The sequence below is a fragment of the Schistocerca americana genome, chromosome X (genome assembly GCF_021461395.2).
Source record: "Schistocerca americana isolate TAMUIC-IGC-003095 chromosome X, iqSchAmer2.1, whole genome shotgun sequence".
Lineage (NCBI taxonomy): Eukaryota > Metazoa > Arthropoda > Insecta > Orthoptera > Acrididae > Schistocerca > Schistocerca americana.
This window is the reverse complement of record NC_060130.1, coordinates 846517645-846538045: the sequence shown is the minus strand read 5'-3', so window position 1 is coordinate 846538045 and position 20401 is coordinate 846517645. Positions and strand designations below refer to the sequence as shown.

The 20401-nt window shown below is 37.8% G+C and overlaps 1 protein-coding gene across 1 annotated transcript in view; it reads left to right on the top strand.

Annotated features, from left to right (window-relative positions):
- Positions 1-20401, top strand: part of LOC124556353 (P protein-like) — an 81861-nt gene that overhangs the window by 61068 nt on the left and 392 nt on the right. Inside the window, exons 12-17 of the mRNA XM_047130321.1 lie at positions 3755-3893; positions 5530-5674; positions 7182-7230; positions 10219-10452; positions 11663-11921; positions 17427-17520. Coding sequence (XP_046986277.1) covers positions 3755-3893; positions 5530-5674; positions 7182-7230; positions 10219-10452; positions 11663-11921; positions 17427-17520 — 920 coding nt within the window. The remainder of the gene's footprint in view (positions 1-3754; positions 3894-5529; positions 5675-7181; positions 7231-10218; positions 10453-11662; positions 11922-17426; positions 17521-20401) is intronic.

Here is a 20401-nt window from a genome sequence, read left to right as displayed (position 1 = left end):
ATCCAAAAAATGACTAAGTGCAAAAGATAGATCAGGAAGGGGCGGAGGACAAAAACAAGGCTGTAGAGAAGAGGAAGTGTACATAAGTAAGGATGAGATGAAAGGCAAAATGCAAGAATAATGAGACTGTGTGCTGAAAGACTAAAGTGGACATAAAGCATGTGAAGTAGAGGATATTCTCTCAGAATTATTGCAATTCTTCATAGTCAGCCATGACCAAATTATTCTACTTGTTCTGAAGATAACACAGGCAAAATACATTAATTCTTCTGGAGGAATGTAATAATTCCAGTTCCAAAGGTGGCAGTCGCTGACTGGTGTAAGTACGAACATATCGTAAAAGGTTGTTGCAAAAACGTTAACAGGAATAAATTACAGAAGAATGGAAAAACTGGTAGAGGCTGACCTTGGGAAACAGTGTGGGTTCTGGAGAAAAATAAATACGCAAGATGGTGGTGTCAATACAATTTATCCTAGACTATAGGTTGAAGAAAGGCAAACCTACATCTACAGCATTTTAGATTTAGAAAAAACTAATGTGGAAAGGACTATACTGTTAAAGATTTTTATATAATGCAGGGTTGAAATATAGGTATTTAATAGTTATTTACAACTTTGAGAAATTACATAGCTATTATGAGTCTAAGGAAATGAAAAGGCAACAGTAGTTGAGCAGGGAATGAGACAGGGATGTAGCTCATCCCTGATACTGAAGTTGTATACTGAGAAAGCTGTGAAAGAAACTAAGAAACTTTGAAAGGAATTAAATTTCAGGAACAAGACATAGAAACTTCATGGTTTACTAATGACATTATAATTCTGTCACAGCTAATGACTTCAAAGAGTGGTTAAATGGACAGGATAGTGTATTGGAAAGAAGTCATAGGATGAACATTAATAAAAATAAAATGAGGGAAATGGTATGTAGACAAAGTAAATTGATGATGCTAAGGGAAATAAATTACAAATGACACACAAGTAGTAATTTTATTATCTGGGCACACACAAGTCATTGTGACTGAAATAGAGTAAGTAAAGTGCAGACTAGAAATAGCAATGTAAATTTTCTGAAAAAGTGGAGAATATTAATGTTTTATAAAATTCTGTGGATTAGGAAGTCTTTACTGAACATTTTTCCTGACATTATTTGTTTGTAGTGTAGTCTTGTACAGAAGTGAAACATGGATGAAAGGCAATTGTATTGTATTTTTTTTTTATTGATCCAGGCAATCCGTGTTGTACAGCTGTACATATGATATTGGATAGGTCAAGAGAGCTATTTACAAGTAATTTTTACAAATTGATTTTACATTATTTTGTAGCAAGGAAATTATGTATCTTAAATGAAACAGTTAATACAAATCATAGAATTGTAAGGTTGTACATATATTGGACAGGTCAAGGGAACATATTTACAAGTAATATTTAATAAATTGATTTTACATTATTTTGCAATGAGGAAGTTGGCTATCTTTAACAAAACAGTAAATACAAATGTTGTATGGTAAAATACAAACAGCCAATACAAATGAATGTAATAGTAAAGTAGTCCAGTGTATTTCATAGACATGCACAGTATATAATAATCCAGTATATTTCATAGACATGCACAGTATATAATTTTCAGACCTAATTTAACATTTATCATATTTACATTTTAACCCCATTTCAAAAAAAGGATCAACTGCATAAAAACAATTGTCCAAGAGATATTTTTAACTTACGTGAGAAGGCTCTTTGGTTCTTTGTTGCTTTTATTTCATTGGGTAAATTATTATACATTTGTATCCCAACATTTAAAACACTTTTTTGCTAGCAGGTAGTCCTGGATTGAATCATATGTAGGTCAGATTGCTGCCTTGTTGCATAGTTACGAATATCTCAATTGAATTTTAGTGTGCAGTCATTGTTTAACAGGTATGACTTGACAAATGAGACGATATTATAAATGTAAGCAGAGGGCAGTGTCGTCATGCCATTTGTTTTGAAACGTCTGCATGATTCGTTAAGTCTTAGATTACATATTGTGTGTATTGCCTGTTTTTGCATTTTGAAAATATATCTACCTCCAGGTGAGTTCCCCCAAAATATGATTCCATACTGTAATGTAGAATGGAAGTAAGCATAATATACATGTATGAGAACAGATTTTGTGACTGATTTTTTGAGTATCCTTAAAATAGAACATTTACAGACTAGATAGCTTCTGGGATATCTTCATACAGAAGAATGCTGAAGATTATATGACGAGAGGAAATAGCTTACAAATTGAAATGGTGAAACTATATTAAAAGAAGGGCTCAGCTAGTAACTAATTCCTTGAGTCAAGTCATTATGTCTGAAAATAGAAGCAGGTGTTTGAGTAAAAACTGCAGAGGAAGACACATTAATACAGAAAGATGGTACAAATATGTCAATAGCAGTACTAACAGAGATGAGTCTTTTACAGGACAGACTAGCATCGAGGGCTGCATCGAACCAGTCTTTGGACTAAAGACCACCACAAAAGACACATATTGTAGACAACTAATTAAATATGTAATTTTAAATAAAATAGATTGTGTAAATTTCTAAACTGGTGAAGGCAAAACAAAATATCTTAAAATTGTTGGCTACTGCACACTGATTTTCCTATGATGTATAATAATTTTATTTTTCCTCATAAATTATAAATAGTGCAGAAATTGACTGTAAATAAAAGAAAAGCTATAATTAAATGGTAAGAAAATAACCTTCCCCAGTAATTTTGGTAAAATTTTATTTTTCATATCCTTCATTTAAGTGAATCAAACTTATTGGTTATGTCACTAAAGTCAAATTTAGCAGCTGTTGTATTCTATTGAAAATTCAGCTGAATTATAGTCTGGTTCATGTATACTTGACCCTAAGTAGTAAAGTTCCAACAAATTAAAAATGATTAAGATGCTGCAGTCCCTAGAATTTTCATAAATATCCTCAAAGCTATTTTAATGTGTGTGTTCTCATGTAACATATTGGTGACTGGAAACTTAGTTGAGTGTCAGAGACCTGTTCCCATCTAACTTATTATTTGATAAAATAATTTGAAGCAATCTTAGTTTAATTCCTGTCCTTAAATGGCAGAAATTGGGAAGCCAACAGTCAATTAGCATATTTGCTTAAGCACCCATTTGCCAACCTTTGATATCCTACAAAAGCTTCATTGTTGAGAACGAGCTAGCTGTATAATCAACACAATCCATGTGATACCTGTTCACTTAGTCACTTCTTTGATGCCACTTGGGTGAAATGACACTGGCAACAACATGCATTTATGGTACTGGGCTGAAAGAAATGCCGTGAACTGTTGCTGGTTATGTCTTAAACTTTTTTGTACGCCCCCCTCTGCCCCCCCTCCCTCCTCCTTTGTGTCTGTGCCTGTGCCCTTGTCAGGAGTCACTCTTGCCTTGGCCTCAGAGCAGCTCTAGCTGTACACTTTGGGTGTAATCTAAAAATATCTCTGTAAATTGAGTGTAGATTTTTCCCAGTATCTGACTTGTCACACATTTTCTGAAACTTTGTGCATTAGAGAGCAGCAACACCAGCACTATGGCTACCACAAAGAAAAACACCAGATGTACATGAAGAGATTTTATAATCTTAAAAATACTGACTAAATATTGCCAAGTACCTACCACCTCGTCACTGAAGTTGTACACTTTTATACTAGTTCATTTGTAACTTAAGTTTTCGTTCATTCTTGTAAAAAAATATAAAAAGTAGCATTTATTTACAGGGTGTCAATTTTGGGTCTTTCATACTGCATATGGGAGTTGGATTAGTATTTGTCATGTCATCACTCTACATCCTGCTGCGTTTCATATTCTTCAGAAATATAGAGGATCTGCGTTACAATGAACCACAAGAGGTTCAGGGTAAGTACTTTACTCCAGATTGAATTTTCCTTAAATATGGTTTTTAAAGTTTCAATTAATCATAGCTACAACCTTCCTACATTTATCTTAAAGAAAATAAATTATAAGAGACTTAACACATCGTGTGATATTTTTCTTTGTGTTTACTAATTAGTTTTTATCTGAAAAGCATAGAAAAATAAGGAATTTAACATTGGTATCTTCAAAAACTCATATCTTGCAAAATAGCCCTCATAATATTGTGATTATTCCACAGAGTTACACATTGGCGCTCTGAATATCAGTTTTCACAACTTTGTGTTGTTTAAACAGAGAGAACACAATGTATGGCATTTCAGTTTCTTGTAAATGCACTGTATTTAATGGCAAATGGGAAATTGGCAAACTCAAATTCTGTGTGGGGCTCCAGAGTTAAAATTAAATGGAAATTTATACAGGAATCATATGATAGCATAATTATTTTGAGGTAGAAAAAAATTCTTATTTTTAACTATATCAAAAGTATTGAATCCAAACAGCTTTAACTTTCCAGACAGCATACAAAAACAAGTTCCTTTATTAAATGGAAAAATTATATATAATTGGACCTGAATGTGGTCTAAAATTATTTTATGAAAGACTAAGCTTCCCTGTTTAGACTTAATGGAATTAACTTTTTTTTTACTACCTTGCTGGCTCTTGCATCAATGTATAGGAATCCAATCATTAGACTTACTTATTCTAAGAGTGCACTTGTTGATTTTTGTATTCCATACCACCATTTCTATAGGCAACACACTCCTATCAGTTATTGTATGTTTATTTTCCATCTGTGTTGTGGATCATAAGCATTATAACCATGTGTCCTTGTGGTTAGTGAATACGTAAGTGAATGTCAACAATATTGGGAAAAGGAGATATTGCTACTGACTGTAAAAACTAACATGTTGAGTTGCAAACAGATACAATGAAAAGATTCTTGCACATTGAGCTTTCAGCCAACTTTGTCATTGGTTCCATATTAACTGTATCAATTTAACATGTTAAAGTAAATGTTCAAACTTCTCATGCCACAAATTGGCGAAAAACTGATTTATCAAAGGAATTCTATGGATTTAAAAATTTTCACTGAAAATATATTGCGTTCTTAAACAAATTTGTAGTGTTACATGGCATGTTGCCTAGCAATACAGTATATTTAATAATGGTTTCACTTATACAAAACGTTGCAATAAAAGCAGTTACCCAAATTCTTTAGAGTAATGTATAACTCATATTTAAACAAGGAAGCAATTGCCAATTTTAGCAATTTCAAAGTCTGTTGAAATCTATCAAATAATAATACTTAATTGAGAGATTAGTAAATAAATACAAATCCATCACAATATAAAACTAGCAAAATAAACATTTTGTATGTTCAGACCTTTACTGGCAACAAAAACCTTACCTGTACAGATACAGGCATGTAAAAGACAGTGAACCATTCAGTTCTAGCATTTAGTATTAAAACTAGTATTCATATTTCATATTAGATGGTCTGTAACATAAATCAAAACTACCATATATGCTGATGTGAATATTTAACTTATTTCGTACATATTATGTAATACAGAAATAAGCTTCTGCTTCAGAATTAATTGCATAAATGTTGTCTTAGATTTACGGCATGAGATTGGTGTCTGGCAAAGAGCAGCTGCATCATTAACATCATATTCAAAAGATGAAGATATTGTGAGAAGAGCACTACTGAAAAAGGTGAAACACCTTACAAGGGACCTTACAGAGCGAATAAACAATGAAGGGTAATTATCTTCTTGATATGTAAGTCATTGTGTAGTTTAATGTGAAATCATTCATACAGTGAGCTTCATCTGATTAGTTCTTTATCCACTTACCATATTCATCCACTTACCATATTCATCCACAAACATTATTAAAGCTATTGCATGAAATTAAAGCTTCTAGGAGTGTGCTGGAAAGTAAAGCTGCTGAGTTTATTTGAAAACACTTAAAGCTTTTTAAATAAAACAAATGTGTTAACACTAGACATTTCTATCCTTCGTGCCTATATATTTGCAGTCATCTCCCACCTGTGGATGACATCTGCTGTGAGAACCCCTTCCCCAGTATGCTGAAAACCTCACAAAGGCCTTCAGACAGGCAACACCCGTTAACCTAATCCACAATAGAATTACTACGCCATGTCCCCACATACCTCCAGTCCTCCCACCACTTTAAAGAAACAGCTACAAAAGGGGCACTCCCCCCCCCTCCCCAACTGCTTTTTGTAGATGACGCAAGGCTTCAACTATAGACCCTTTACAGTCATACACTACTGTTGAAAAATGGTTATTGAAGATATCGGCAACTATATCATCTGCCATGCTTTCATTATGCCACACTTCCCTACTGTCTGTATATTCAGCAACTTTGTCTCCCTTTTGACCACCTTCCAGATAATTATTTTATTATTTGAATTGTTACTTTGGTCTGATAAAAATGCTTTTCACTTCTTTAATGACACTTTCTAGGATGCTATTGTAAAACTTGTCTTGCTCCCTATCATGTGGTTTGTTAGAAATTCTGATTGAGACACAAAGAATTCTCTTTCACAGGATTTTCGATTTCCTTAGTGAGTCATTATTGTTGCCTGTAATCACTAATCTAGGTGTTTTTGAAATTCTCTTGGGAAATACTGCTTCAAAAATGGTAACATTCATTAAGGAATACGTTAAATTTGTCATATACATCTTTAGCCTGATACATCTTTAGCCTGATACACTGTGTCCCATTTCAACTGCTGCAAATGTCTGCTGAAGGTTTCCAGAATCTCACTATTCATTAGTCTAAAAGCTCTAATGGTAAAATCACTCTTGCTAGTCGGGTACACACCATACATTTTAACAACTGCCCATCGTGGTCTGAAAGACCATTTAAGATTTGTGTTAAGCTTATGTTATCAATTTTTAGTGTCTACAAAATATCGTCAATCAGGCTTGTGGGAAAGTAAACTACTGCCCTCAGGTTAAAAAAGCTCATTACATTCTCAAAATCCACTATCATTATTACAGGTAAGGAAATTTACTTAACCTCCAGTATGCTGTCATGATGTCTAATTCAAATTTGATATAGCAAGAAAGAAATGGTTAAAGATAATTCAGTTTTAGCATTTAAAATTCTTCAAAATTCATAATGTCCAGCTGTGTTTACAAAATAGAGTAGTTGTATAATGCTTTTGAGAAGTCTTCAGCAATTTATCAAGTGTTGGTTACCATAATATGAAATTGATTGCTTTAATATTTTTTTCAGGGAGGACAAGCCTGATTATTCTACAGAACTAGATCGTTTGCAGAACATGGTCAGTATTTTAGAGCAATTCATTTTGACCTGTAGTATGAAAAAGCCTACTCTTTTGACAATAGTTCAGGCTTCCAACTCGTTTGAAACGAGATACTAAGACAAACTGCAAAGCCAGTTATCTAAAAATGCCAAGTTACGGTGGATAAAATTTGTATTGAAATTGTCAGACTTTAGTAGTTTAATTTGATCATTCTGAAAAAATTAGTGAAAGACTTATTTCATTTGTAAAATTTAAAAAAATATATTTTTTACAGCCTATATGATTAGATGTGAAATATTTTCAGTTTAGTATTAGTTTGCAGCAAATTTTGTGTAACAAAAAAGTCTAAAGAATGATACACAGTTAACTGATAAAATAGTTTGGTTACTGATAAATCTGCTTTAAATATTTTTTCACACATATTGGTTAGTACTTTTGAAATTTCATAGGAAAGTGTTATGAATTAACCTGATTCTGAGGGTTAAGGGCTCTTACATTTTCATGAACAGTTTGGTTAAAGAATGCAAACACTATGAAAAAATTAGAAAACTTCTGGGTACTAAAGTACTTGGACCTAGTTACATGTTTGTCCATATTCAATGTGTTTAATACAACTAAATTTCCTGTAGTGAGGTGTTAAAATGTGCTGCAACATTTTTTCCATTTTCTCTTGATAAGAGCTTACACTGAGTGAGGTGATGCAGTGTTTAGCACACTGGACTTGCATGTGGTTGGACAATAGTTCAAACCTGCTTCCAGCTGTCCTGATTTAGGTTTCCCGTGATCCAAATGCCTAATTCACTTTTGTGTAAGGAGTTCGTTAGTATCATATCACTTCTATGTAGGTACTAGAAATGTAAACATAAAAAAATTAAGCAGTTGCTGAACTCCTCACATTGCCTGAAGGATAGGATATGTGAAAATTTCTAGATCTGTGTAATATGTTAATGATACCAGTACAATTCTTCCACTATGCAGTAGAATGTGGAGTTGAAATTTCCTGACATTTAAAGTGTTGCTACTACTGCTACTGCTACTGCTACTACTACTACTACTACTACTACTACTACTACATTTCTCATAATACTTAAGATTTAAATAAAAAACACAATAGTTGAAACATTTCTGATCAAAATATTAATTCAGATCATAGCAAACATTTAACTGAAAATACTATTGCCACTGACTATGGCATGTAGTGTCAACATAGTAAATTAATATATCAACCAATTATAAAATCTGGTCTAAGTGCCAAAAATTTCGTTTTACTGTCAAAATATGGGCTATGTGCCTAACATTAGTCAGTAAAAACTGGTCTATCAGTGTGGAAGTGGTTTAAAACATTGCCACCAGAATGCACCACGTACTAAGTGCCACTTGTTCTGAAACAAAATCTGGGCTGTGTGCCCTTGCTGTTGTTGCAAGCAGATCCACTACAGGCCAACCATGTGCGGTCTTGACCTGCTGAGGAATAGAAGTCTATCACACTAGCCTGATGAAGGCCTAACAGCCATCCTCAAAAGAATATTATCAGAGAAGCGAAGCACACCTACCCAAACCAAAGAACGATAGGAAAAGCGCACCAGGTGCTCAACCTGCTGTCAAGCCCAGGAAAGGCTTGTCATTTTGAATGAGAGCAGACTGACCATTCTATCAGAACCACCTGATGATGGCAGAAGGGTTATTCGCCAAAATATTGTGGGGCTGAAACAGTTGCATCTGGCTGGACACCAAAGACCCCTGGAAATAACACACACCTGAAAACCCTCCAATCACTAAATATGCGGTCAGTTTTCCTCCAAATTTTATATAACAGTACATACATCTAGATGCTGAATCACAAAATTTGTTAAAGCCTTTTATTGAATTTTTTGATTGGTTGTCAAAGCCTTGTACATTAAGCACTTGGTTCCAACACTTCACATTTAAAAAAATAATTTAATTGTGCCACAGAAGTATTGCCTTAGTCCCACAATTAACATTAAGCTCACTGGTTTTAATGCCCTTACTATAACTTACATGTTCCAAAATTTTTGTGGAATTCAGATAATCTTAGCACACTGTATTTGGTAAAAATTTGACAGATGCCATTCTGATAGAAAACTTCCTCAGTTGCAGCATTAGTGTCTTGTATACAGTGGCAATCAACATTGAAGTAGAATCAAATAGAGAGAGAACCAGTTTGCATTGAAAGTGTGCATTCAAGGTTACACAAGCTGTAATTATAATTGAAGATATGATTTAAGAGACTAGTGTTTCCAGAGTAAGAATTTCATTAAAACTAAAATTTAGATCAGTCTTTCATATTTTGAGGATGACTTCTCTTTTTGTGTACTTGACACTGATGATAGTTGCAGGAGTTTTCTTGTTGACTCCCTTATTTGACCATTTTCTCAGATAATTCATCATTCAGTACAAATATAAAGTTAATGTTTCATAGTGTCCAGGGTTGCTGTTCTAATCAGTGACTGTTGCACCATGATACATTACTTAGTACACAAACAACTGGTAAGTTTATCTGGTGTTCCCTTTATAGCAGTGCTACTTAACAATTAACTTTATTTTGTCAAAGATTTTACTTTTCAAAAGTAAATGTTGGGGATGCATATGATAATAACAGTAACCTTCATCCATTTTGCTTCAGATTTTTGTTTGTTCAATAGAACTTAGTTACTTTGACAGACTTTGTTCTTGTGTTTAGTTAAGTTTAATCATCAGCTGTAGCGTGCACAGATGCTTCTTGAAAGTGATCTGATGTGTGCTGAACATGGTAGACTGAAGTTTCAAAAATTTTGTTTGTGGCCTTCCGTAAACTTCAGCAATATAAACATTTAGCATGTTACTTCCATAATTTTTCATTTAAATGAACAAAGGCTTTTTATCTTAGTTACCTGTGTTTACACATTCAGGCACTTGCATTTTATAGAACTCTAGAGGCTGTTACATACTTAGAATTGATTTGTTATGGAAATGTTTAAATGCATTTAAGTATTTTATTCTTTTCAGTATCCTATCCGTGACAAGGAATTGCTGTGGAAGTCGGGAATCACATTACTCCTTGTGATTTCAATGTTCTTTTTGCATTCAGTGCCAGCCTTAAAACTTTCTCTTGGTTGGACTGCCCTACTAGGTGCAATGCTGCTTTTGCTTTTAGCTGATAATGAAGATATAGAAGGTGTACTAGCTCGTGTTGAGTGGGGGACACTGATCTTTTTTGCTGCACTTTTTGTTTTAATGGAGGTATTAACATAATCTTAATTCAGAAGTTCCTTAAATATTACATTAACAGCAATATAAATGTAACTTAAATAAAAGTAATATAAGTATTTGTAAATTTCAATGTAAATATCAGAAAGATGTTGAAATTTCATATTTCACTTCAAATCAAACTTGAAACTATGTACTCCATTCAACATTTTTTTTTCAATGAATGTTGCAAAAGTTAGACAATTTACAAATCAGAATAAAATTAGGAAAAGTGGGGCCTATATAAAAAATTTGTAATTCATACAATGGTTTCCTAAAATTGAAGTGGAAAGCTGGTATGGTTCCATAATGAAAAGTTGCTTGTTGATCTACTCTGGATTGTTTCCAGGAACTCCGCAAGATTTTCAGTTCATCCTGATATAAAACCCTTCCTTAGTCATTTATGGCACAACTTGGCTTATACTAAGTCCAGAGAGAAGAGGTGCAGTGGTTGAGATGGTGTTGATAAATTTTTGCCATTTTACTCTCAGTATTTTTAATGCACCATGATCTACCCACTGTGCCTGCCAAATGCTTACTGTTGTAGCTGCCACACAAAGGGCCTGTTCTCTCTCTTCCTACATGTGTGGATCACAGCATCTGTTGCTGAATAATCAGTACTCTCTCCTCAGTAGACACTACAGATTTTTTGTTCTAGATTAAACCAATTAAGTTGTTAGTGGATCATTAAAAATTTTTCCATCCAATCTATGCTCACAAAAATTATTCGCCATTACAAATTTTCATTACTGTCCTTTCAATGCTACACTGATACCAACTTGTCGTATGAAGCATCAGAATAATCTCCTACATAAAATATCAAAAAACTTGTTCATGAACTTGCAGTTCATATGAAAAGTGTTCAAACATCAGTATCCAACAACATAGGACATGCTCATTAAAGAAACATTCCTATAAATTCCATAAAGTTCCATATACTGAAAAAGTCATAAAGTATATGGCATACACCTAAAACCTTATATTATACAAATTATACAAATTTTCTGAAAATGGTTAAACAAACATTTCACTGATACACATTTGTATACATATGATACATTACATCATAACTGAACCACCACCTGTCACACACAGAAAAGCCATATTCTTGCGTTAATGTTTTGTTGAAAATTTACATAATTTTATCATATGTTTCTCATGAAGGTGTTAATCCATGAATGATGATAAAGGTGTCTGTTTTCAGGCACTTTCAAGACTGGGTTTAATAGAATGGGTTGGTCAGCAAACAGAAAATGTAATTCTGTCTGTCTCTGAATCTGCTAGACTGGCAGTGGCAATTGAATTAATATTGTGGGTATCGGCAGCAATGTCATCACTCGTTGACAACATTCCTCTCTCAACGATGATGGTAAGAGTAATCACTTCACTTGCGAAGAAAGAAGAATTGAATCTGCCATTAAGACCTTTAGTGTGGGCAATGGCTTTTGGTGCCTGTCTAGGAGGTAAGAGATTAGTGTATTCAAGCTTCTATGATGTTTCATGCAGCTATTCCAGTGTACAAAAATTAGTTCCTGTTCAATATTTGGAGCTTAAAATTCCTATATTCATCAATATAAGTAATTTTGAACTTCTGCTACATCCACATCCCATGTTAGCATATGTGCAATGCTTTTGTTAGGTGGAAAGAGTGTTACCAGAAACACTTACACCAAACCCTATCTATATACATTTTATTGCAGTCAATAATAATGAAATTTGTTGAGTTCAAGAAAGTTTCCTCATGACTATAGTCTGCAGCTACATTGGTGGTTAAAGTCTTAATTCCATTTTCATTGGAAGGCCTATAGGTGAGATGAAATCTAGATCAACCAACCTGTGGGTCCGGGGATTAGAATAGGCCCGAGGTATTCCTGCCTGTCATATTCCCTTGCCTCCTTTCCCTTGCCTCCACCTTGGTGTTTGAGACAGTCTGTCCTCTCTCTCTCCCTTATGTTTCCTCTTCTTCCTTCCTCCCTGTGCGCGCCTGAAGGCCGACCCACGCGTTCGCACGCATAGCCGGTGACGGGGTAACGCGTCATTCCCCGCCCTGGGTAGACAAGTAAGGCACGCACGTACCCCCTGGTAAAGGCCAGGCCCAGGGAGGGGTGATTGCCTGAGCTGATACCTTCCGACCATGCCGATTGGTCCCTCTGTCTGTTTCTCAGGAGGTGTGACCTGAGGTGTAAACATTCACCTAAGGCGAGAGTGCCCTCTGAGAGGGTCCCCACAAGGAAGGAGCGCACCATCGGAGACGCTGGCAATCATGGGGATTCCTCCGCAATGGATTTCTCTTCTCCTCTCTCGACTTCTGCCCATAAACGGAAACTTGACCAGCCACCAGTGACAAAAGTACTACCGCCTGCCCCACAGTTCTTCGTAGTTTCTCGATCTGAGGACGGAAGAGATTTTTCCTCTGTCAACCCTTTTGTTATCCAGAAGGGCATAGATGCCATAGCCGGATCTGTCAAGTCATGTACCAGGTCGTGTAACAGTACCTTATTACTAGAAACTGAGAGCGCCTTTCAGGCACAAAAACTGCTTTGGGCCACTCTCCTGTACCCGTTCCCTGTCCGGGTGGAGGCTCACCGCACTTTGAATTTGTCTCGTGGTGTGGTATATACTCGATCACTCGACGGATTGACTGATGAGGAGATTGTCTTTCCTCGCTGAGCAGGGCGTGACGGCTGTCCATAGGGTCATGAAAAAGGTCAACAATGACCTTGTACCGACTCGGACACTTTTCTTGACCTTTGATAGTGTTCAGCTGCCGTCGCGTATCAAAGCGGGCTACGAGGTTATTTCTGTTCGGCCCTATGTCCAGACACCTATGCGCTGCTACCAGTGTCAACGTTTTAATCACACTCGCCAGTCTTGTTCCAATGCGGCTAAATGTCACTTGTGGCAGTGATGCCCATGAGGGTGTCTGTCCACCTCCGTCTCCTCATTGTGTGAACTGTCAGTTTTACTCCTTCTGTTGTCTGGGGGTAGCATGCACCGGCTATCTGGCACTAAGGTCCACTCACCAGTTTCTGGCTTGACGGTCGCGAATGACATCCTTGTGGCCCCTGAGGATGTCTCCAATGCCTTCCGCCGCTTTCTCGCAGAGGTTTCGAGCTCCGCTCATTACCACCCTGCCTTCCTCCCCCGAAAACAGGCAGAGGAGGCTAGGCCACCTAACTTCCGCTCCTCGAATCGTGAAAGTTATAATGCCCCTTTCACCATGCGGGAACTCGAGAATGCACTTGCCCGGTCATGGTCCTCTGCTCCAGGGCCTGATTCTATTCATATTCAGATGCTGAAGAACCTTTCTCCTGCGGGTAAAGGTTTCCTTCTTCGTACTTATAATCTCATCTGGATTGAGGGGCATGTTCCCGGATGCTGGTGTGAGTCCATTGTTGTACAGATTCCTAAGCCGGGGACGGACAAGCACTTGCCTTCCAGTTATCGACCCATCTCGCTTACCAGCTGTGTCTGTAAGGTGATGGAGCGAATGGTTAACTCTCGTTTGGTTTGGCTGCTCGAATCTCGACACCTACTTCCCAATGTACAATGTGGATTTCGTAGGCGCCGCTCTGATGTTGACCATCTGGTTACCTTGTCGACCTTCATTATGAATAACTTCTTGCGGAAGCGCCCGACCGCGGCTGTGTTCTTTGATTTGGAGAAGGCTTAAGACACCTGGTGGAGGGTGGGCATTCTCCGCACCATGCATACATGCGCCCTTCATACATGGGCCCTTCGCAGTTGCCTCCCTCTTTTTATTCGTTCCTTTTTTAATGGATCGACAGTTCAGGGTACGTGTGGGTTCTGTCCCGTCAGACACCTTTCGCGAGGAGAATGGGATGCCACAGGGCTCAGTTTTGAGCGTCGCTCTCTTCGCCATAGCGATCAATCCAATAATGGATTGCCTCCCAGCTGATGTATCAGGCTCCCTTTCCGTGGACGATTTTACCATCTATTGCAGCGCGCAGCGTACATGTTTCCTGGAGCGCTGTCTTCAGCGTTCTCTTGACCATCTTTACTCCTGGAGTGTCGCCAATGGCTTCCGTTTTTCTGCCGAGAAGACGGTCTGTATTAACTTACGGCACTACAAAGAGTTTCTCCCACCGTCCTTATGACTCGGTCCCATTGCTCTCTCATTCGTGGAGACAACAAAATTTTTAGGTCTTACATTTGACAGGAAACTTAGCTGGTCTCCACATGTCTTATCTGGCTGCCCATTGCACCCGTTCTCTAAATGTCCTCAGTGTTCTCAGTGGTATGTCGTGGGGAGCGGATCGAACCGTCCTACTTCGCATATATCGGTCGATCATCCCCTCAAAGCTGGATTATGGGAGCTTCATATACTCTTCCGCACGGCAGTCCATCTTACGCCGCCTCAACTCCATACAACATCGGGGTTTACGTCTTGCGATCGGAGCGTTTTATACTAGTCCCATCGAGAGTCTTCATGCTGAACCCAGTGAATTGCCACTGACCTACCAGCATGATGTACTGCTTTGTCGGTATGCCTGTCGGCTACTGTCAATGCCCGACCACCCGTCTTATCGTTCCTTTTTTGACGACACTCTCGATCGTCAATGGGGGTTGTATGTCTCTACCCTGCTACCCCCTGGAGTTCGCTTTTGTCGCCTCCTTCACCACCTTGAGTTTTCACTCCCTGCAGCCTTTAGAGTGGGCGAGAGCCACATGCCACCTTGGCTCCAGGCTCAGGTTCGCGTTCACCTTGACCTCAGCTCGTTCCCAAAGGTTACCCCCGGTTCGGTATACCACTTCCGTTTTGTCGAACTTCATTCGAAGTTCATTAATATGACCTTCATTTATACAGATGGCTCTAAGACCAATGACGGGGTTGGGTGTTCTTTTATTGTCGGGGCACAAAGTTTCAATTACCGGCTCCATGGCCATTGTTCGGTCTTCACAGCTGAGCTCTTTGCCCTCTACCAGGCTGTTCTTTATATCTGCTGCCACTGACATTCTGCTTGTCATCTGCTCCGATTCCCTAAGCGCCATCCAGAGCCTCAGTGATCCGTATCCGGTTCACCCTTTCGTGCACCGGATCCAACGCTCTCTTCAGCAGCTGGTGGACGACTGTTCTCCGGTTAGCTTTGTGGGTTCCTGGCCATGTCGGTATCCTTGGGAACGAAGCTGCAGATGCCACGGCCAAAGTTGCAGTCCTCCAGCCTCGGACAGCTTCTTGTTGTGTCCCTTCATCACATTCTAGCAGGGTCATTTGTCGGTGCATTTTATTGCTGTGGCATGCCGATTGGGCTGCACTTACAGACAACAAGCTTCAGGCCTTGAAACCTCTTCCCGTGGCTTGGACGTCCTCCTCACGCCCTTCTCGGCGGGAGGAGGTAATTTTGGCCCGGTTATGGATTGGACACTGCCGGTTCAGCCATCGCCATCTGCTGATGGCTGTGCCGGCGCCGTTCTGCCCACGTGGGCAATTGCTGATGGTCCGCCACATTTTAACATCCTGTCTGGATTTTACTACACTGCGTCTTGATCTTGGCCTCCCATGTACTCTCGATGCCATTTTAGTGGATGACCCAGGAGCAGCTGCTCGTGTTCTTCATTTTATCAACTTGACAAACCTGTCTAAGGCCATTTGATAATGCTGTTTTTTGATCCTATGCCTGTCAATCTTTTATCGTGTTTTCCCTTTTAGTTGCTGTTTTAAACTTGTGCCTCGCGGTGCATTCCTAACGTAGTCTGGGCACTAATGACCATTGAAGTTGTGTGCCCTAAAACCACAAAAAAAAAAAATCTATATCAAAGTGTTCCCATAAATTTTATTTAAACTAAAGCACTGGGTATGTCATGATCGTAAAAACTTGGTTTATACATTGTTACTAGGTTATAATGTTGCGTGCAGTGAGGAAATATTTTCAATATTTCAGTGTGATGTAAATGGTAATTACTGAACTATATGTAATGTGCAGAGGAGTTACAGTGAGCATAAACAAACAAGAGCTATACCACCCAACTCGTAGAGCCAATAAAATACATTATAATCAAAGATGAAGATGCACTGTTGTCCTATCTTAGTGGCTGTGCACCCTCTGTTAAGGCAGTGTTGAAAAGTTTTTCATCCCATTTCACAATTTTATCAGCTTATTCTTTATGTTGTAAATGTTAAAGTGCAGTCATCTGCCAGGTTCTGTTGTCTCGTAACATTGCGTACATGTCTACAAATTTGACTTTCTGTAACAGTCCTATAATGCAAGGACCTGATATTTCCCAGGATGTCATTTTGAGCTAATAGTAGAATGCACTCGTGGTAGAAACTATTTACAAATCACTGACATGAATCGCTGGCCATTTCGTTATGAATAAATTTGGTATTATACAAAATCCCTGTCCAGAGCTTGGACCACACGCTAGTAACCTTGTGACCATTCACTGAGGTTAGCTTACAGTGAACTTGTTGCCAAAGTTTTCAGTTTGAAAAATAAAATACCACACAACTCACTTCACAAGAAACTGCCCAGTACAGTGTTTGCTTGCGTCAAACAAGTTAATAGCTAACTGTGCTTATGGTGAGGGGAGAAAGAAGGAAATGGTACTGGCCATGGGATATACTGCATGTTGAGCAACAGTAATCCTTCTCTCCCTCCTCCCCCACTGCCACTGCCCCAACCTGCCACATGCCACTTCACTGAAGATATTATGCCACCAAATCTTGAAGGAATAAAAGGTTCCACATCAGCCATGAAACTGTTACCAAAAGTGCTGGCAATACATAAATGTAAGATAATAAAGGAAAAGTAATATTGACAACAAGCAATCTATTGTTGGGAACAGTGCAGACATTAGTGCTTTAATACAGACTTGTCTAACATTAAACAAAAATTGCTTACAAAGGTGATTGTGTGGATATGTTTCATAACAAGTCATAAAATTACTCAAGATTGCAAAGGATACACAATTGTCATTAATAAATCAATTTTATTTTCTTATCATAGGCAATGGTACATTAATTGGTTCATCATCAAATGTTGTCTGTGCTGGAGTTGCTGAGCAACATGGCTACAGGTTCACATTTATGCAGTTTTTCAAGTAAGGAAAAATTTTATTTTATAGATTGATTTAAAACCAGTTACTCAAATTTATTTATGCTATTAAAAAGACTAAAATTTTGTTAAGTTAGTAATTGCTGGTAGCATTCTAGCGAATCCTGTAAAGGTTTTCTCAAAAGACCAAAGCAAAAGTGTATTTAAAGAGAAACAGATCACCAGAGGTGCAGGAATGTGTGCAAACTGGTGGAACCAGATAGAGCTGATAAATTAGGGAACAATATGGTCAGGTTGTTAAATGACTCATATACTAAGAATCATTTTATATGATACATGCCAACTTTAAAAATGGTTTTTGATGGAAGTCTCTTGTGGTTTGTTTAGTGTAAAGGGCAGCTTGATAGATATTGCCTAGACTGATCATTTAGGGTTCAGCACAAGTTGTCTGGATGCTTCACTGAGTTGGCCCAGTGGTTAAGGAATTGAATCCCTATTTAATGGAAGTGTTCAACTGTAGTAGGCCATAATGTGTAAACTGTAAAGAAAAATTATTGATATCACTTTGGCCCTTCTTAATAGGCACTTGAAGGTGGTGTTCCTGGGAATTTCTCTGTTAGTGCGACAATCAGCATATAGTTATAACTATCAAATAAGAAAGTAGTTGGCAAAACTGTTTTGCATTTATGATTTGAAGTAATTGTCAAACCCTGGTTTGAATAAAATCACAAAATTCAGTGTAAAAAAAACCTGTCTTAATTCTGAAAATTAGGTATGGGCCATAAACTGTGAGGGGGAAAATTGTCAAATGGTGTCTTTCTGAAATTAGGATGGAGTAGTGCAACACATCTAATCTAATTCTCAAAATCTATGAATCACTACTTCTGGGCAACTTTGTGAGTAGCGTGTGATAATTATTAGCTTAGCAAATTCACACTGAACTCCACTTCCTAACCTACCTTACACTATGGATAAGTAATAAAAAGGAAGTCACCATATAACAAAACTGACTTATTTTTAACTGTCTTTTATCTTAAAGCAAATTAAAGTGTAAATTTAAAGACCACTGACGATGCTTTACCTCAAAGTGAAATGTGTCTAGCGAAAAACACACATTTTTTGAAGACGCAATGATTGAATGAAAATACTCTTCAGAATATTAAATTTTAATGCTCAAAATAACATGTTTTCTCCCATTGTTTACTTAAAATTTTACTCTAATTTGCTGTGAGAATTTCTGACCTATATAATACTGCAACATGCATTTTGTGATAATTTCCACTAGACACTGTTCAGTCATGAAATGGCTACAATTAAAGAGGTTCTTAATTGGCAAAGATAAATTATTCACCTGGTTAATGCTGTGACGAAATACAGTAAACTATCAAAGTAGGTTTGATATCGCACTCCTTGCAGGCTGCCTTTATCACTGTGATGTCTTAAAATATCCTTTTAGTAGAAATTAAAACTTGACTAATAGACATTTCACAACAGATCTAGTGCACAAATTTATCTGCAGTTATCATCTGACAGTTACCACTGAAACAGTTACTACAGAAAATTTTACATTCATGGGTTGAGAGGGCACTATATTATTATGGTATTTGTAAAAAGGCTTATAGAGGGAAAATTGTGATGGCTTATCCATTGTTACCTTGATTACCTCATCGTACAGATTTTGATAATTGACTAAAAAATAAATGTTCTGATTAGCTAAATTTTAGTGTTTGGAATGTGAATGGTAAACATAAATTGGATTTTATTTCACGCAGTACATTGAATGTGCATGCAATACAGGCATGTCAAAAATAGAACACTTCAATCATCACATGTTTCCTAACCATTTTTGTTACATTCTAATGTCATTAACACTAACAATACATATAAATTTAATGTGATAAGTACTCCTCAACACTGCAAAATTACTTTTCCACCAGACAGTCCATGAGGCTCTTTGAAAACGTAGTGTCATGTACATTGCTGTGTAGTTCTTCAGGCACACTTCTTCTTAATTGTGTGTGTCTGTGTGTCATAATAGGGTAATCTTTAGAGAGGCCATTTATTGGCTAAAGCATGATAAGGGGCTACATAGGCCTAGGGAGGTGAGGGTGAGCCAGAGCTTACAATTTGGCGAACATTGTTCGCGAAGCTACCGAAAGTGGTTGTCTGCCAAAACTAAGTCCTCAGTGCCGCAGCACCGGGAGAAGCGGGAGATGTTCAATGCTCGAGGGCGCGCATCCGACTCGCGGGTGAGCAAGAATACAAGAGAGCGGGCCCGGCGACGGGCGGCCGGGTATGTTCGATGCACCGTGCGGGCGGCATGGAACTTTCCACAGCGTTGCCTGCTAAGCGACGCCTGGGGTGGCGTTACCTCATCAGCACATGAGTGAGGCACGTGAACAAGGTGCCCTTCATCGGCGCTGACTTCCTGTTACTAAACCGTGGGACGAAAGAATTTACAGGCAGCTAACACTGCTGGCCGTGGCTTGACCGCAATGGAAAAATGAAGTTACTGGTTGGAGGTTCATATAATAAAGTAAAATCCCTTATTGTCTGGCTCATCCTTTACAGTATACTGATTGTGCACAGTAGATGTTCGCATACTGTGATAGCTGCCTCATTATGAATAAGATTGATCAGAGCTTCTTACAGACATAATTAATAGTTCTCTCTTTCAGCTTGTTAGCCACAGTAATAACTAAGAATCTAGTGAATTCTACTTAGTCATCCATTATTATGGATTTAGAGTCAATGTGCATAGCCTTGTCTTCATTTCTGAACACTACATACATAGTCTTCCTTAGGTTTATAACAAGTTTATTTTCCAGGAGCCAATGAGCTGCAGTGTTTGCAGATACGTATGCTCTTCTCTCCACCTGTACCACATTTTGGTCACAGTTCAGTCATATCATGAGATCTGCATACAA